This window comes from Pezoporus flaviventris, unplaced genomic scaffold (assembly GCF_033815535.1).
Source record: "Pezoporus flaviventris isolate CSIRO_AGI_PZ_B2104156 unplaced genomic scaffold, CSIRO_AGI_Pfla_v1 ptg000025l, whole genome shotgun sequence".
Taxonomy (NCBI): Eukaryota; Metazoa; Chordata; class Aves; order Psittaciformes; family Psittacidae; genus Pezoporus; species Pezoporus flaviventris.
In genome coordinates, this window is record NW_026892573.1 from 33,490,289 (window position 1) to 33,509,961 (window position 19,673).

At 47.7% G+C, this 19,673-nt stretch overlaps 1 protein-coding gene across 5 annotated transcripts in view; it reads right to left on the reverse strand.

Annotated features, from left to right (window-relative positions):
- Nucleotides 1–18,130, reverse strand: part of UVRAG (UV radiation resistance associated) — an 88,944-nt gene extending 70,814 nt beyond the window's left edge. For 2 of the 5 annotated variants that reach the window (XR_009744223.1, XM_061458124.1), the window contains exons 1-3: nt 17,966–18,130; nt 3,005–3,122; nt 1,056–1,090 (exon numbers count right to left, since the gene is read on the reverse strand). Coding sequence is in view for 3 of the 5 variants with exons in the window: in XM_061458124.1 (XP_061314108.1) it covers nt 1,056–1,090; nt 3,005–3,122; nt 17,966–18,082 (270 nt within the window). In the remaining 2 variants the exon portion in view is untranslated. Of the gene's footprint in view, nt 1–1,055; nt 1,091–3,004; nt 3,123–15,941; nt 16,113–17,965 lie in introns of those variants that run through there. The other 3 variants (XM_061458126.1, XM_061458125.1, XM_061458123.1) reach the window with 3 other exon arrangements.
- Nucleotides 18,131–19,673: the final 1,543 nt, after the last annotated feature.

The window sequence follows — 19,673 nt, forward strand, 5'->3', positions numbered from 1 at the left end:
CATTGGTGACATTTCACCTCATGTTGCCTTTGGTTAGATTCCCTTTTTGTCATTCCTTGTCCTGACTTAGAACAGGCAGACCTCAAAATCCTAAAGTCTCATGGAACTTGTCTCTTGCATAAATGAGGCTTGAGGATGTAGAGAGCTGCTTCTCCATTCAGGAGCTTTTCAAAGCACTTAGACCTCATGGGCTATAAATGGTGCTGCTCTATCTTGTTCATGAAGGTTTTCAAACTCCTTTACCCAGTATCTGCAACATCCTACACCTAGAGAGACACCTACCTCTCATCTGCTGTAAGAACCTGACCAGTTCTGGGCCCTTCACTGACCCAAAAATGGGAAATGTAGAAACTCTAAGATGCTTTCAACTTCACTTTCTTAAAGCTATTCAAAGAATGCACATGTGTATATGAGCAGGTACATGCTCCTTACCATTCACTTATACAACAGAGAGATGTCCAAAGAAATCAGTGCAACACTGACTGTCCCTTTGTCTGGGGTGTTGCAAACAGGGCCTCGGCTTCTATACCACTGCACAACCTGAGCTTCTATTGAATCTGTACACCCAAAGTAACATACAAGTGCTTCTTGAATAGACATTTAAATAAAAGCAGCTATTTCTGTTAACACCAAGAAGAGCAAATAAAGAGATGAACTGCACACAAATCTGAGTTATGGCACATACAAATCTCAGCTACTGAAATGACTTAAACCAGTAAAAACACAGCTAATGGTACTTTACCTATCTGGTGTTCTTAATATTGAATTTATATTTTAAAGCTTTATTTGAAGTTTTCACATGAAAACACCCTGCCCTTGGGGTGTTCTATCTTGCAAGAGGACCAAGACTTGAAACCAACACACACGTCTACTAGTCAGTAACTCACTACCCCAACCCCTGTGAGACCGACCTGAAAAGGAGAATGGGATACTCCAACCAGAACTGAAGAGTGCAAATACACATTTAACAGTGCTGGTGTTCAGCAGAGAAATCAAACTACTGGAGTAAACACACAGTTTTCCAAAAGAAAAGTTTTAATATTAAAGTAACTTACCAGAGAATTCTTGATCACCTCACTCTTATAAAACTCTAAAGAAAAAATGAGTAAAAAGACACCTTTAGATTAGTTTAAACATGGATATAGAACAGAAAAGACTAAAATAAATAACACTCATGTAAGACAAATGCTAGTAGGTCTGGTTTATCAGGAGTAGATTCATGAGGAAGACTTAGAAGTACAGGCATGCTTTGAACTAGAGCAAGACCTCACTTGGAGCATTGTGTGCAGTTCTGGTGTCCTCTATGTAAAAAGGACATGGAGCTGTTGGAACAAGTCCAGAGGAGGCCATGAGGATGCTCAGGGGATGGAGCAGCTCCTGTATGGAGACAGGCTGAGAAAGTTGGGGCTGTTGAGCCTGGAGAAGAGAAGCTGCGTGGAGACCTCAGAGCAGCTTCCAGTGTCTGAAGGGCGCTACAAGGATGCTGGGGAGGGACTCTTCATCAGGGACTGCAGTGATAGGACAAAGGGTGATGGGTTCAAACTGACACAGGGGAAGTTTAGATTGGATCTAAGGAAGAAGTTCTTTACTGTGAGGGTGCTGGGGCACTGGAATGGGTTGCCCAGGGAAGCTGTGAATGCTCCATCCCTGGCAGTGTTCAAGGCCAAGTTGGACAGAGCCTTGGGTGCCATGGTTTAGTGTGAGGTGTCCCTGCCCATGGCAGGGGGTTGGAACTGGATGACCTTAAGGTCCTTTCCAACCCAGACCATTCTATGGTTCTATGATTCATTCACACTTCACTATTAGACATCAGCATTTGAACTTAGCATTTCACCTTTATACCCAAGATAACTCTCAAGATTTACTGAGGTTTTGGTTTCTGGGGTGCCCCAGTACTTCACAATATTTGGATGACATTGGCAAAGTGACTTCTTCGTCAGGAGGAGTGCAGCACTCATTGCACTGCTTTCCTGAAGAGCATGAGGGACATTGAGTTTCTTTCCAACCCTAACTATCCTATGATTCTATGACCTGTTCCAGATGCTTAGAGAGCAAAGAGCCAAATCACCCCACAGAGGTGCCAAGAACCCTGTATTAAATAGAAATAAGCAACTGCTGACACAGGGACCTTGGCTTTTCCAGCCCAAAAAGGAACTTGAAGGGGCTTCAGGTAGAGAGCTCTGGAGGCTGTAATACAGATCTTGTACTATATCCCTTATCCTTGGACTCCAACAGACTAAAGTGTTGATGGAATGCAGGACAGTCCCTTACATGAGAGACTGTAGAAGTAGTGATCAGTTAGAGGTTCAGCCAACCACAAAGAAGTCCAGGCTGTAACCTCACGTTATATATCCTTATCCTTCCAAAACCTTTGAGAAAAGCAAGGATCAATTACACTAGCTGAAAATAACGATTAGGAGAAAACCAAAATTCACCTCCAACTGTTGAGCATATCAGAAAGGAGGTTAAAAATACAGTTTTAATAACATCTCTCTACAGTCAAGAACTGTAGTGGAAAGCAAAGCATTAAAGGGGAATGAGATCCAACACTCAAACACAGCTATCAAAAGCAGAACAGATGCCTGGATGCTTCATGTCATTGGCTGACAAGTCTATTTTTGGAAAACTTACGTATGAGTGCTGGTTTCTGCTCTGTAAAGTAACTGAGCAGAGAGCAGGACACTCTCCCCCCACAAATCAACTAAGGCTCCAAAGGCTTTAACTGTTCTGTGCTCTTGGAAGTTCCCAACTTTCTTGAATTATCAGCGAGGGGAGAGGAGCAAAGAACAATAATAAGCTGATTTAAGACTCTACTAAATGCATCATCTGTTTTGCTTCCTTGGCTGCCAACTGAAAGCTTTTAGGAAGCTCAGGAAACTAAAGAGCTCTTCTCCACTATTAGTATAAGCGATGCAAACATGGCAGCGGGGCTGTCAAGGTAATAAAAGGGCAGAGAATCTGGATCATAGGAACCCAAGGATTAACCAGTGAAAATCTGGTTTACCTTTGTATATCTTGGTGTTATCACACAAGTGAAGAGTGAAGTACGTATCCAGGAGGCGATACCCATTCTTGTTGATGATGTTCCGGGCAGCGATATTCCGAAGGTGGCGAAGCCGGCGCTGAAAAAGAGCAAAACAACAAAACAAAACAGATCAAGAACTCTGAAAGGGGCTTAGAGCAGTGGAAGGCATCCCTGGCCATAGAGGGGGTTGGAACTGGATGATCTTAAGGTCCTATCCAACACAAACCATTCTATGATTCTTTGAAACTGTTTGGACAAGCAGCAACCAGCACCTACGAGCTCAGATTAAGCAACACTGCTCTACTACTCACACTTGTATCCTGTACCTGCTTTCTGCTCTTCATGTCTAAATCACTCCACCTAATCCAGCAGTTTCAAGTGAATATGTGAGACACTGAGCTTCAAACAGCAGCAGCACCACCCAGGTATTCTGCATCATCCCATTGGAAACACTTCCAAGGCAAAGCTATGTTCAACAAGCACTAGCAAAGAGCTCCAACATAAACCAACTCCTAACCCAGAGCTGGATAAAGCTTCCTGAATTCACAGTAATCCTGGAAACTGCTACCACAGCCTTAAATAAAACATACCATAGAATCCTATCGGAAAGTCACATCCAGATTGTCAGGGAATATGAAGGACACAGTGTAAGTTGTGACGTCTGTCAGCTACCATCTGCTCAGATAACAAAGTCCTTTTGGGGTGAATACACTTGAATATGGCACTACAATCTTTAGTTTAAGTGATTTCAGCATTATGCTAGTTCGCTACAATACTGCATCTTGAATGAAAACCCTCAGATTGAGTCAAGCTCTCTCCATCCCCCTTTCTCCCACCAAATTCCCAACAGCTATGGCTCAAAGCACACAATACCCTTAACTTAGACAAATACTGAACATGACCAGCAGGGCGAAGGAGGTGATCCTGCCCCTCTACTCTGCTCTCGTGAGACCTCAATTGCAGCACTGTGTGCAGTTCTGGTGTCCTCAACATAAGGACATGGAGCTGTTGGAACAAGTCCAGAGGAGGCCACGAGGATGCTCAGGGGCTGGAGCACCTCCTGCATGGAGCCAGGCTGAGAACATTGGGGCTGTTGAGCCTGGAGAAGCTGCATGGAGACCTCAGAGCAGTTTCCAGTGTCTGAAGGGGGCTACAAGGATGCTGGAGAGGGACTCTTCATCAGGGACTGCAGTGATAGGACAAGGGGTGATGGGTTCAGACTGAAACAGGGGAAGTTCAGGTTGGGGATAAGGCAGAAGCTCTTCCCTGCGAGGGTGCTGAGGCGCTGGCACAGGGTGCCCAGAGAAGCTGTGGCTGCCCCATCCCTGCCAGTGTTCAAGGCCAAGCTGGACAGAGCCTTGGGTGCCATGGTTTAGTGTGAGGTGTCCCTGCCCATGGCAGGGGTTTGGAACTGGATGAGCTTAAGGTCCTTTCCAACCCAAACCATTCTACGATTACAAATTCATTGCTAACAAGTTAACACAGACTCTCCAGTCGTTCTTAACTCATTCCTTAGCTGTGCTGCTTATTTTAACTCTGAAAATACATGCAAGCTTAAAAAACAGACTGTCATGAACTTAACACTCAGCAAACCACCCTTTCACACATATAAAGTTCTCCTCAAATCCTTTGGTATCGCATTCTCCCAATGAATCTCTCAATCTACTCTCACTCATCTACCACAAGGATGTTGACAAGTGGCTGCTTATCCCTTCTGGATCACCACAAACCACCTACAAGCCTCAAACAACCGGGTTAGTGCATCCTTTGACCACAAAGTTCATTTTACAGGATACTGGTGCTTCCCGAAAGCTCCTAAGTCTGGATCCACCTTCAAAGAAACACACTCACCAAAAGAGGGATTAAAATGCTTTTGAAACCAAAGACAATTTTTCTGTTTGCAGCTTGTCCTAAAATACATTTATGAGTTAAAAGGCTATCATCTGTGTTAGAATAACAGTTACAGTGACATTTTATACCACTTGGTATCACTTCAGTGATGTCTTACTTTTCCTTCCTGGAAACCTTGAAGAGGAATATTACATTTCTGTTCATGTGACAGATTCAAAACCACCAGTTTCATTCCTGCAAAGGCCGAGTTACACTAAAAACAGAGCTGAGATGGGATGACCACATACCTCCAGGATAAACATACAAGATTAAAAACACACCCGAGGGAAGGGATGGGATCTGGAGGGAACTAGACACACTGGAGAGGTGGGATCGTTCAAGGCCAGGTTGGACAGAGCCTTGGGTGCCATGGTTTAGTGTGAGGTGTCCCTGCCCATAGGAGGGGTTGGAACTGGATGATCCTAAGGTCCTTTCCAACCCTAACTGTTCTATGATTCTGCAACCTCATGGAGCTCAAAAAGGCCAAGGGCAAGGTCCTGCTCCTGGGTTGGGGCAATCCCAGCACAAACCCAGGCTGGGGGAGACTGGATGGAGCAGCCTGAGGAGAAGGACTTGGGGTGCTGGGTGAGGAGAAGCTCCCCATGACTTGGCTTTGGTGTGCGCTTGAGCCCAGAAACCCCCTGTGTGCTGGGCTGCACCCCCAGAGCGTGAGCAGCAGCTCAGGAGAGGATCTTGACCCTCTGCTGTATGAAGGGGAGACCCCCCCTGCAGCCCTGATCCAGCTCTGGGGCAGCAGAACAAGAGGGACGTGGAGCTGTTGAAGCGAGGCCAGAGGAGGCCATGGAGCTGCTGCGAGGGCTGGAGCAGCTCTGCTCTGGAGCCAGGCTGAGAGAGCTGGGCTGGGTGAGCCTGGAGAAGAGAAGGCTCCTGAAGGGGAGACCTGAGAGCAGCTCCAGTGCCTGAAGGGGCTCCAGGAAAGCTGGAGAGGGGCTTGGGACAAGGGCCTGTAGGGCCAGGCCAGGAGGAATGCCTTTAACCTGCCCTAGGGGAGACTGAGATGAGCTCTTAGGCAGAAGCTCTTCCCTGTGAGGGTGCTGAGGCGCTGGCACAGGGTGCCCAGAGAAGCTGTGGCTGCCCCATCCCTGGCAGTGTTCAAGGCCAGGTTGGACACAGGGGCTTGGAGCAAGCTGCTCTAGTGGAAGAGGTCCCTGCCCATGGCAGGGGTTGGAACTTGAGGAGCTTTCAGTTTCCTTCCAAACCAAACCAGTCTGGGATTCTAAAAAACAAACCTACACAAAACCACCCACAAACTTCTAAGTTGCTTCATTGCTCAACTACACGATGTTATTTTGCTAGAGATTGGTATCAAGATTGTCAACAGAAAGATTAAGCTTCACTTAAAAAAAGCTGTATGAATCATGTACATTAGTTCAGATCTAAAGCTGTGCAGTTTCGCTGGCCATTCTTATAAGGAACCTAAACACTCCATAAGACATGGCTTTGAACAGACATTGCACTCTATAAAAAATGATAGAAGTGTTTTTATGTGCCATCTCTCTCCTTTAATTAACTTCTGTAGCACACAGATCAATCCTCTACCATGCTCACATATATATACACACACATTAAATCCTTTACAACCTAAAAGCAGCCCACACAGCATCTAACAAGGAGAGCAGCCTTCTCCACATCATCTTAGGACCACAAGCTAATGGTTTGCCTGGTTTAAGCAGTGTGTTACAATAAGTAGCCCCCAAGCAAAGCCAAACATTTTCTTGTCTTTCGCTACATGCAATCAGGTTTGGAAAAAGCTTCAGTGTTATAACCAACACCTGCACCTCTGGACAAGATGTCACAAACCATGGAGACATGGACCCACATCTTTACACCCTTCAAAGTCTGGAGTTGATCCTCAATTCAGAAGTCTCAGTTCTCCCAAAGCAGCTGGAAGAGGAATGGTACATTCAGGGCTTTGAGATCACAGTACAGTCCAGGAGTCAGAATGCAACAGGTAATGAATGTCTATTTAAATCTTCAACTTAGTCATCCCTCTCCTCCTCCTTCTGTCCCACTACTTAGCCCTGCCAATAGGGAACAAGTTTCAAGCTAATGGACAATTCTCTTGTTCACATTCTTTAATATGAAGTCATGACAACAGAGACTTGGATCCTGAAAATAAGCCTCCCGACACTGTCCTGATCCTATACTGCAGTATTCAGATCTCCTCAGAACTCTACAGAGGCCGCATTCAGAGTTAACCTCTGTCATTAACCTCTCCTGACCAGAGATAATCAGCTTTAGCCAGGACACCATCAGCTAAAGACATAACCAAAAGACAATTCAAACAGGCTCTAAAATACTTCATCAAGGACTTACAGCTGCTCTGTGACAAACCAAGTATTATTTAAGGGTATTTTCAAACCCTTATTAAGTGTATTTCATATCAATTTTGCTCAAGATGCTGGAATACACAATATTACCATGATGTTGTAATTCAGGTCTCACCAGCATCAGCCAAATTCTCTGCTGACAACCCCCATTGCCTACATGCACCACTGCAAATAACTGCAAGTTATTTGTACCACCATAAAGGAGCACTTGTGCAGCTGCTCCATGAATCACGCTGGGGAACCGAGCTGGATAAAACCTCACCAGAGCTCTTCTGCTGGGTTGGTTTCACGAGAGCAGTTCCTCAATGTGGTTCCCAATGTGGCTGTAGAAACAGCTGAGCTGATGCAAGAGGGACAGAGCAGCAGCCAAAGTCAGACAGGACTGACTGGAGCAGCTCTGCTTTGGAGCCAGGCTGAGAGAGCTGGGCTGGAGAAGAGAAGTCTCCTCAAGAGGAGAACTTAGAGCAGCTCCCAGTGCCTAAAGGGGCTACGGTAAACCTGGAGAGGTGCTTCTGTCCGAAGGCCTGTAGGGACAAGGAATGTGAAAGATGTGCTGAGCTTCTTCCAGAAGTCAGGGGTCTCTTATTCAAGAAAAGTACTTGGTTTTCATAGACTCACAGAATGGTTTGGGTCAGAAAGGATCATAGAATCATTTGGGTTGGAAAGGACCTTAAGATCATCCAGTTCCAACCCCCTGCCATGGGCAGGGACACCTCACACTAGACCATGTCACTCGAGGCTCTGTCCAACCTGGCCTTGAACACTACCAGGAATGGAGCATTTAGCACTTGTTTGGGCACCCTGTGCCAGCACCTCAGCACCCTCAAAGTAAAGAACTTCTTACTTATCTCCAATCTGAACTTCCCTTGTTTCAGTTTGAACCCATCACTTCTTGTCCTATTGCTACATCATTCTGAAGATCTTGTTTGATGTACCTACTGTTCCCATTTCATGTTTTCCAGATTTACCACAGGCCATACACAAGTCAGACTGCTGCAGAATAAAGTATGTTGGTTGACAACCTTGTTAATACTTTGTTTTTTCATTCAATGATCCCAGAACTCTAAACCTCCGAAGACCTGGTAGACTGTAAAGGACTGAAGCTGCCTGCTCCCTTCATGCTTTAGTTCCCTCAACAGGAAGATAGCACAATCTTTCACTACCTCTGCCCAAAACACCACCTTCTGCATCAGACACTTGTTTCCAAACAGTGTTTTCTGGTGCATTTCTGCTGTCTCACATTGAGGGTCAGAGAATTAAACCATGGAAAAGCTGGCAAAAAAAGAAGTTAGTTTAAAACTTGTGCAAGTTCCTCTAATTTCTCTCACTGTATCTACACAGATGTACCCAGCACAAAAGCAGGACAAAGCAGACAGACTGCGGTTTCTTGGTGGCTTCAGCTGATCCAAACACCACTCTTTGCTTCCTTCCAGCTCTGAGGAACCTGGATAACAATATTGGATATTCACTGGTTTGTCTGTCTAACTAGGTGGTACCATTAATAAAAATCACTGCAGAGATGAAGGGGGGAAGGAAGAAACACAAGAAGAGGTAATAAGTCAAAACAAGAAAGAGAAGTGTGCTGCTGTTAGCACAAGGTCTGGCCTGTTCGTGAAACCACAAGAGAACAGCGACTACCTCCAATAGCCTAAAGTATTCATGCAATTGCCTAATGATTTCTTCAAGGACATCTAATGGGCAGCAAAATCAAGCACAGGGAGTTCTGACTCCTCTTCCATCTCAACCACTTTGTTATTCTCGCACGAGATGATGACCCTGGGAAAGAAATGATAATGTAAGAAAACCCATCTGGATGACAGCTCAGCGAAGCACCATTTTCCCATCTTCACTGCTGATCTACCACACTTAGCAAGCACCTCAGACCCAAGGAAGTGTGCAGCTCAGGTTATTAATATCATAGAATCCCAGAGTGGTTTGTGTTGGAAGGGACCTCAATGCTCAGCCAGTTCCAACCCTTCCACGGGCAGGGACACCTTCCACTAGAGCAGCTTGCTCCAAGCCCCTGTGTCCAACCTGGCCCTGAACACTGCCAGGGATGGGGCAGCCACAGCTTCTCTGGGCACCCTGTGCCAGCGCCTCAACACCCTCACAGGGAAGAGATCTGCCTAAAAGCTCATCTCAGTCTCCCCTTGGGCAGGTTAAAGCCATTCCCCTTGGCCTTAGCCCTACTTGCTTTAATAAAATGCTCACTTTGGCCTAATACATTTCACATTTTGCCAGAGTTCCTGGGTTTTGAGCTAGAGCCTTTAAGAACAGAGAAAAACCCACAACCTCTCAGCCTGACACACAGAACCCCGTGTTTCTCTGTGACTTACGACAAACATATAGAGACCCCAAGAGCTGACCTTGCAGGCCAGTTCTGTTAAGCCTGAAACAAGCAGGTTTGTTGTAGTAACATCTCTGTTGGTAACTAATCTTTGCACCCTGCTTTAATGCTGAAATAGTTGGAAGGATTTTGCTTAAATTCTTCCAGAGCTATTGTGGATCATAAAGAAGCAGGCTAGAAAACTCATGTGAAAGCCAGGTAAAACCAGAATATGTACCAGCTTGTGGAGAGGTCAGCGCTGATCCTGACCTGAAAAGAATTTATGGAATAGCCTCTGTTGAAACAGTCGGGAAGCAGCATTCTGAAAAGCAGAGGTGATGTCCAGAGACTACGTCTCCATATGGGAGATGAAGCACCTCCTGTATGAAGACAGGCTGAGAAAATTGCAGCTGTTCACCCTGGAGAAGAGAAGCTATGTAGAAGCTTTCACGAGGGACGTGACTGCAGCCCTGCCCTGGGCAGCCTGTTCCAATGCCTGAGCACCCTCTGGGGCAGGAATTGTTCCTCAGCTCCATCTAAACCTGCCCTGGTGCAGCTTGAGGCCGGTTCCTCTTGTCCCATCCCTTGTTCCTTGGGAGCAGAGCCCAGCCCCTCCTGGCTCCATCCTCCTCTCAGGCACTTGGAGGCAGCCATCAGGTCCCCCCTGAGCCTTCTCTTCTCCACACTGAACCCCCCAGGTCCCTCAGCCCTTCCCCATCACACTTGGGCTCCAGACATCATCCATACTCCTGCTTACTTACACAACTTACTGCACTGAGAGGTTCAACAAGGACAGTCAGCAAATGGAAGCTGTTGTCTGAAAAGCATCGAGTCTTCCCTAGTTCATATAGGGAGAAAGTGAAAGAGGAAGAATAAGGAACATCTCCACATTTGACATGGCACATGCAGAAGTATAATTATTCCCCAGCTACTTGAATGCAAAGTAGCCTTCATGAGCTCAACCCAGAGCTGAAGAATGCAATGTGGGAAGTTGATGTTATAGCTTAAAACATGTCAGTCTATGGCACAACCTGCTCCTTAAACTAAGAAAAATAATTAAGATTACTGATTATATAAATGAAAAAATTAAAATGGAGACATACATATATATTACTCCTAAAAGTAGGTACAGCCTTAGTCCATCTTTTCTCACATTTCTTACTAGCTAGCCCACTGAACTCCTTCCTCATAAGTAACTGAATTTACACCACAGAGCAACTCAGAACTCCACATCATTGCTCTTAAGTAGTAGTTAAGAGCTGGTAGCTGTTCAGCAGGGACAAGAAACCTTCTCTTTGTACACCATAATCATGTAGAACATCTACACTGCTGTTTTTAGAGCTCAGAACCAATGAGACAACCAAGACCAAACATGATCTTCAATGCAAGCCCACGGTGTCCACACTCTTCACTTGATTTCTGCATCCTCATCCTTCTTTCCACAAGCAAGATGTGTGGTCAATGCCGCAGAAAGACTGAAAGAGCCTGTTATTTAAAACATAAGGTGGAACAGGTACAGAAGACAGCTTAGGATACAAACAGGATAGCTTTTGAAAGAGTCACAATACAGACTGTACTTCAATGTAACGTTAGCAGGAAGGGTTTAAAAGCCAAGTTATAAGCCCATGCAGGGACCAAGGCAAATGAAGCAGTGTGTATTGTTTCAACAGCTGCGTTTGGTTATGGTCACTACAACATCAAGAGAGACACACCAAGAGCTGGCAGCCACCACAACCCTGAAGAATAAAAACTGTCAGCACACCCTAAAAGAACTTGCTCTAAACTGGGGTTAAGAAAATCTGAACTGACTGTTTTGACAGACAAAGCTCCTCTGGCAGGGAGTTTAGATAGGATACGAATAACAAGGAACAAGATACACAGTCTTACCGTCCTAAACCAAGACCCTTTAGAAATAGCATCTTTCCTTAAAGGAGGTTTTCCTTTGAGTCAGTCTAAATAAATATTTACTCACTTGCAAGATGAAAGACTAGAACTGCAACTGCTTCTTTGACACAACATTTGAACTACACCACGGGGAAGACAAAAGAACATCAGGGTGCAAGTTCCACATCATTAATAACATGCTGTAGAAGCCTCTTCACATGTTACGAAGGCTCTTAACATCACCTTAGGTAAGAGAGCATTAGTCTGTATTAGCTGTGGGAGCAAACTGAGAACACCAATCCAGCAATGGAAAACAAGATGCTGCTCAGAGAGAAGGACCCAAAAAGTAAGCAGGGTCTTCTGGGATAAAGCATCAACAAAATCAAAGCAAAGGCACTTCTGACCTTAAGGAACCACTTGATTTTAAGGATGCACCAAGCTGCACAAGCAAACAGCGATTGCTGATTAACACCTTGAAGCATATTCATGTTTATCATGTTACTGGATGACAAACCAAGGGCAAAGAGGAAACCCCCTCATCATAAGGAAAGTGTCTTTAGTTACCAGCTACCAACCCTTCCTTCAATTAAGGGTATTCCCTAACCCCCCACAAATCTCCTGAATAAAGCATCAAAGCCGATTTACTACAGCTTTCTGACTGAACAGGGCCTGACTTAATCACAGAATCTCAGACTAGTTTGAGTTGCAAAGGACCTTAAAGCTCCTCCAGCTCCAACCCCTGCCACGAGCAGGGACCCCTTCCACTAGAGCAGCTTGCTCCAAGCCCCTGTGTCCAACCTGGCCTTGAACACTGCCAGGGATGGGGCAGCCACAGCTTCTCTGGGCACCCTGTGCCAGCGCCTCAGCACCCTCACAGGGAAGAGCTTCTGCCTTATACCCAACCTAAACCTTCTCTATTTCACCCCTGGTCCTATCACTGCAGTCCCTGATGAAGAGTCCCTCTCCAGCATCCTTGAAGCCCCCTTCAGACACTGGAAGCTGCTCTGAGGTCTCCATGCAACTTCTCCAGGCTGAACAGCCCCAGTCTTCTCAGCCTGTTTCCATACAGAACTGCTCCAGCTCCTGATGATCCTCATGGCCTCCTCTGGGCTTGCTCCAACAGCACCATGTCCTTCTTATGTTGAGGACACCAGAACTGTATGCATACTCCAAGTGCATCCACAGTACTCCAGCTATCAACAGATTACTCAGCCTGTAAAACACACATGCATTCCTTAAAGAAAATACAGGGGGGTTGGAACGAGGTGATCTTAAACCCTAAGGTTCACTCCAACCCTAACTATTCTATGATTCTATATATAGTGCAGATAGCAAAACCCAAGCCCCAGATTGTCACCCAACCTTTTGGGCTACAATTACTATTTTACAGTAACTTTAACAACTGTTTCCTCCTAACTGCCTCTAACGAGCTCTATAGACATGGATACAATTGTAGAAGATCACCAGGTCAACACTCATGTGGTGGTGGTTTACTGGAGCTGCACTTCCGTCTGTCTCAGTGGTTAAAGACAGTGCATGTCAACAAGAAGTGAAAGCAGTATTCAACCATGACATTTTCCAGCCACTACTCTTGATTTCCCCCAGCAGATTTAGTAGGAAAGGGGAAGTAAAGTATTTAAGAGTCAGTCTTTGTTTTCATATTACTCAGTGGAATGTGTAACAATGGGTATATAGAACTATTTCAGACAAGAAGATGCTCTTTTCACACTGATATAGATGAAAAACTAGTTCAGATGCAGTCCACAGCCATGGTAGATTTCTTCACTTCTACTACAAAACCTTTCAAACCCATTTGCCAGAGCCATTAAAATCACCCATTTCTGCCACATTACCCACTCTGCTGTGAATGATTTGCATTCTTAGAGCAAATAACTAAGAAATTTTAGCCTTGTTGTAATCCACCCATATTCTTCTCCTGTTGCTTTACCTCTACTTGCTTGGATCGCTTCAAGTATCCAAGGTCCTGGATTACCATTTCCAACTACTGAAAACATTGGTTTATTTATTGTTGAAATCCAGAAGCACTACAATTCAGAAGCACTATTTCTTATTCTCCTTAGGAAGCTCTTTCCAGAAGTACTTTCAAAAGGAGAAACATCTTTTGCTTTCAAGTTCACTTGACTCATGAGCATTCCTTTGCATCCTGGGATCAAACAGGGCAGCAATGCCAGTTTCTGAAGCAGGGATGTTAAGTTCATGGTATTACTAAAATGCCAAGAGCTCAAAGACTGTTAAATGTTTAGTAGATACGATTTCTTTAAAGGTATGGAATCACAGAATCATAGAATAGTTAGGGTTGGAAAGGACCTTAAGACCATCAAGTTCCAACTCCCCTGCATGATTTATTGTATTTTACAGAGTGCACAGAATCTTCACTTCTATAGTCACAGAATCACAGAATGGTTTGGGTCAGAAAGGACCTTAAGCTCATCCAGTTCCAACTCCTTGCCACAGGCAGGGACACCTTCCACTAGAGCAGCTTGCTCCAAGCCCGTGTCCAACCTGGCCTTGAACACTCCCACAGATGGAGCATTTACCACTAAATTAAACCACTTCCTAAGAGCTTATCTCAGCCTCCCCTCTGGCAGGTTAAAGCCATTCCCCTTGGCCTGGCCCTACAGGCCCTTCTCCCAAGCCCCTCTCCAGCTTTCCTGCAGCCCCTTTAGGCACTGGAGCTGCTCTCAGGTCTCCCCTTCAGGAGCCTTCTCTTCTCCAGGCTGCCCCAGCCCAGCTCTCTCAGCCTGGCTCCAGAGCAGAGCTGCTCCAGCCCTTGCAGCATCTCCACGGCCTCCTCTGGACTCACTCCAACAGCTCCACGTCCCTCTTGTGCTGCTGCCTCAGAGCTGATCAAGACTGTAGGGGGGTCTCGCAGAGTGCAGCAGAGGGGCAGAATACCCTTCCTCGACCTGATCATTCTTTTTTCTTCACTGTTCCCTAATCGCTCATTACAAACTGTGCCTCAGTGAAGCTGTCTGTACAACAGTTACATGTTCAAGCTTGAGGGTCTTCAAACACTGTCTCTCAGTTCATTAAGAGCCTCAGTCTCTTCAGCGCTTCAGCATAAAGGAAAAGCTTGAAGTGCTAGGGCAGTGCTCTAAGGTCGATGAAGATGTGCTTTCCTGCCTCTAGAAAACCACACATGACATCTGTTTTGGTCAGCAGTTGGCACAGTAACATTCAACAGATCATTTGACTGCAGCATGACTGTCTCAATGTTAAGACTGCATTTTTTATCCAACTCCTTCTATCTAGAAGAGCGTGAAAGGTTTGGCTCCCTCAATCTCCATTGCTTTCTCCTGCTTATAGTGCCAGGTTTGAGCAGTTAGAAAACCATAAGTTATCATGGCACTCCTGGCCTTGCATCAAGCAACTAGGAGGAGATAATGCTAAAGAATCCATCTCTCCTTTTAAGTGTAATTATTTCAGTTCTGTTAGACTCACTCTTTCAGCAAAGGAAAACTACATCCTGGCACAATTAGGGATACAAATTCAAATTCTATGCTTAACTAGATCCATTTCTTTACAGCCATATTTCTCCCATTTTAAATGTAGAGGGCAACAGCAAAAGGAGTTCTTAGGCCAGGTCATCTAGTCACCAAGGAACAAGTTAAAGAACAGGTTAGTCAGACATAAGCAAAAGGGTTTGCACATGACTTTTCACTCCTGAGCTTTGCTTTCTAATCAATGTGAATTTCACTGGCACTACTAAATCCAGACTAAACACAAATAATACCCTCAATACCTCAGTCTTTAACAAGTCCCTTCAGTTATTACAAGCCCTCACCCTAAGTCTACATTGAGAACTCGGTCTTTAAGAAGTTTTATAGCCATGACTCACACCATCTTTACTCTCAATTCTTATTGTCGAGAAATGCAGCACTGGGTGTTCTAGAGAAAACTGCTTACTGAAACAAAGCACTGAGCTGATTTCTGTGCTGGCAGGTAGCAGACAATCCCCTTGTGTTACATAGCACCAAGCTGATCAGCCAGATCATTGCATTATCGAAGGGGTACAACAGACTGGAATGACTTTCCCATTCTTTTCCACCATTCTGCAGTGAAACACCTCCAGGGTGATTCCCCCTTTGAGGTATCTCGAAACTCAGTAACAGACTTTTAAGCCCAGACAATACAGTGAAAGAGGATGATTTGTTATCAGCATCTTCAACTGTAATTTTGGAGCTGCTTGATTTGATTGCAAGCACTGACACAGACACGTGGGCTCCTTGTGTTTGCAGAGCACACAGCAAAGCAATACCCCAGACTGTCACAGCCTTCTCCTTGGTGCAATTAACATCTCTGCAGCACACATAGGAGCATTCTACACAGCTTTAACTAAATATTTACTAGGCTGGGACATCCTATAATCGCTGATTCAGTTTCTGCTCCTACAAAAGTTTCTGCTCCTAGGAAAGAAAATGAAAAGGCTGTGTTTTGGTCTCACTTTCACAAACGGCGCCCAATGACTAATAACTGAGGCTTCTCTCCCTGCAGCATTCACTTGGTTCTTGCACAAGCCTGGGAAAGAATAAAAGCAAGAATTCAGCAGCGAAAAAGCCATACTCGATCCCCTGAACTGCTCCCTGCAAAGTCCATGCAAAGCAGCAGTCATGTTTGTGTGCATTAACTTAGACCCACATTTTAGAGTGAATACATGCTTCCAAATTAGGGTCAATACTTGCACAGCTCCAGTGGCCCAGAGTCATCTCCATTCACTCTTTCTGGATGCATGGTAAATCACGTTTAGCACTGGAGCCGTTGTATCTTCATTTCAAGTTGGTACCTATTGATTTTTCCTCTAGTAATTCTTCATTTTCACACCTTGTAACGCTTAGCTCAAGTAACTCGGTGTCTCCTCCTTAATAACATCAATTGCACAGAGGAAATGAACCACAGCTTCAAGCAGAGTCACATCTTACACCGTTTCTACAGAAAAGGAAGCCTTTCCTACGGAATTATCCCCCTCTCCACCATGACCACTTAAGCTCCCATGCAATAAAAGTCCCTGCATGCAAGAGGAGAAAGGGCACAGCCTTTAGGCTGATAGAGATTGCTAAACCCTCACGCAGAGCCTCGACTTCCTCACTTAACCTTGCTCCCAACCCTCTCCAAAATTAAAACATGGGACGCCTGCCCAGTAAACCAAAAGCCAACTCTCAGCAAACAGGAAAAACAAAGTTAGCTGAAGGAAGGATGTGATGGGGAGGGGACCTTTCATCACTTTCCACAACGCACTGGATGCTGCATCCATGCTTACCCCCCTCTACCTGGTTATGGGCCAGTGCAGGAAAGGAGAGGGCAGCCTGGCTGCTCCCACCTCATCAGCTTAAACCCAGTTTATCCGGGTGTTATCTATGCTGCAGCTCCCAGCTTCATGTGCACCCAGCACCACCATGGGCACAGAGCAGCCTCGCAGGGAGAGCAAACCCCTCCCCTCAACTCTCAGTACAGGCAGGAGAGGGGCACAGACCCGGCCCCATGCAAAGGGGAACTCCTCCATCACCTTCCTACCAGCCCAAGAGATGGGTGCTCAAAACCTCCTGCCCCATGGACCCTCCTTCCATCAGTGCAGGGGAACTCCTCTCACACCTCAGGGAGTACCTCTCCCTTTTCAACAAGGGAGCACCCCACATGGCAGGGCACCCTATAGCTTCGGGAGCACCTCCCCTACAACTCAGGGTACTCCAAACCCCAGGGAGAAACCCTGGGTGCCCCAAACACACCCGAGGGCACCTCATATCTTAGGGAGCACCCCCTTTCACTTCAGGGCACCCAATACCTCAGAGAGGCACCCCCCTACACCTCAAGGCACCCTACACCCTAGGGATAAGCCCCCCCTTCAACCTCAAGGTACCACATAACTCAGAGAGACCACCCTATACCGCAGGGCACCCCATGCATCAAGCAGCACTCCCCTTTCACCTCAGAGAGCCCCACACCTGAGGAAGTACCCCCTACACCCCATACCTAAGGGACCACCCCCCTCCATACCTGAGATACCTCCTCCTACACCTCAGGGCACCCTATACCTCAGAGAGACCCAACACACACACCTCAATAAGCACCCCCTTCACCTCAGGGCACCCCACACCTGAAGGAGCACCCCATACACCTCAGGGCACCCTATACCTCAGAGAGACCCCACACACACATCTCAATGAGCACCCCCTTCACCTCAGGGCACCGCACACCTGAAGGAGCACCCCCATACACCTCAGGGTTCCAGAGGACTCCCCCCCCACACCTCTCAATGAGCACCCCACACCTGAAGGAGCACCCCATACACCTCAGGGCACCCTATACCTCAGAGAGACCCCACACACACATCTCAATGAGCACCCCCTTCACCTCAGGGCACCCCACACCTGAAGGAGCACCCCCATACACCTCAGGGTACCCAATACCGCAGGGAGCACCCCGCACCTCAGAGAGCACCGCCTTCTCCACAAGGATCACCCCCCAATTCACCTCAGGGCCCGTCCCCGCGCTGAGGCCCCGCCGTACCTGCTGCGAGGGCAGCTCCACATGCAGGGCCCGGGTAGAGGAGCCCGGCGGTAGCGCGGCGGGGCCGGCGGCCGAGTTCATCCTCACGGCACGGCAACGGCCGGGCAGCGCCCGCACATGGGCCCCGCCGGGCGCGCAGGGGTTAATGGCGGCAGCACCACCGGCCCGGGCCGCTCGCTACGGAGCCATATTACCGCAGTGCTGAGGGGCGGGACGGAGGGGGCGTCCCGCTCGATCATTGGTCCGCGGCCCAAGGAGGCGGGGGTACGGGTGAGTCTTCGAGATATTATTGGCTAAAAGGGACGTCAATCATCGCGGCCTCTGTCAAAGAGTTGACACGGGAGCCGGCTCCGATTGGACTGCTGACTTCCGGAAGGCGGGACGGCGGGCGGAGGCGCGGCTGGTGATTGGAGGACGGGGTGAAGGCGCGGCTGGTGATTGGAGGAGACTGGGTTTGATTGGCGCAGCTCGGGCTCCGTCACGTGTGGGGAGCTGTTTGCATCACGTGGTGGGACGAAAATATTTTGCTGGGTGGGTGCGAGGGGAGGGGGGAGAAGTTGCTATGGCAACGGAGAGTGGGCGGGGCCTGCCCTCATGGCAACGGAGAGTGGGCGGGGGCTGTCGTCATGGCAACGGGGAGCGGGCGGGGCTCGCCGCGGTCTGGACCCTGATGGGGGACGCCCGGACCCTCATGTCGCGATACCGGCCCCACAGCAAGCCGGACTGCCCCATACCGTGCCAGCGTGTCCCACAGCAGCTTTAACTGCCCCACATTGCGTCCATAGGCTGGGGGTGCTGATGGATGGAGCTGAACGTGAGCAGCTTGTGCCCAGGCAGCCCCCAGCATCCTGGCCTGGATCAGCACCAGGGCGGCAGCAGGGCCAGGGCAGGGATTGTGCCCCTGCACTGGGCACTGGTGAGGCTGCACCTCGGATCCTGAGTTCAGCTCTGGGCCCCTCACTGCAAGAGAGACATTGAGGTGCTGGAGGGGGGCCAGAGAAGGGCAGCGGAGCTGGTGCAGGGCCTGGAGCCCAAGTGTGATGGGGAAGGGCTGAGGGACCTGGGGGGTTCAGTGTGGAGAAGAGAAGGCTCAGGGGGGACCTGATGGCTGCCTACAAGTGCCTGAGAGGAGGATGGAGCCAGGAGGGGCTGGGCTCTGCTCCCAAGGAACAAGGGATGGGACAAGAGGAACCGGCCTCAAGCTGCACCAGGGCAGGTTTAGATGGAGCTGAGGAACAATTCCTGCCCCAGAGGGTGCTCAGGCATTGGAACAGGCTGCCCAGGGCAGGGCTGCAGTCACCGTCCCTGCAAGTGTTCACAACCCATGGAGATGAAGCCTCAGTGCCATGGGGCAGTGGTGGCCTTGGCAGTGTTGGGGTAAAGGTTGGACTGGATGAGCTTAAAGGGCTTTTCCAGCCCTGTTGATTCTATATGAACCAATCTGCCTCATGTCTACCTGCCTTACACTGTGTCAAGCTGCATCAGGACAAGTCAACCTGTCCCTCAACACGTCAACCTGCCCCATATCACACCAGCGTGCCCCACAGCAGACCAGTTGACCCCACATCAGGCCAACCTGCCTCATATCACACCAGCCAGCCCCACAAAAGACCAACCTGCACTATAACAACCCAACTTTCCCCTCTCCATGCCAAGCAGTCTAGCATTACAC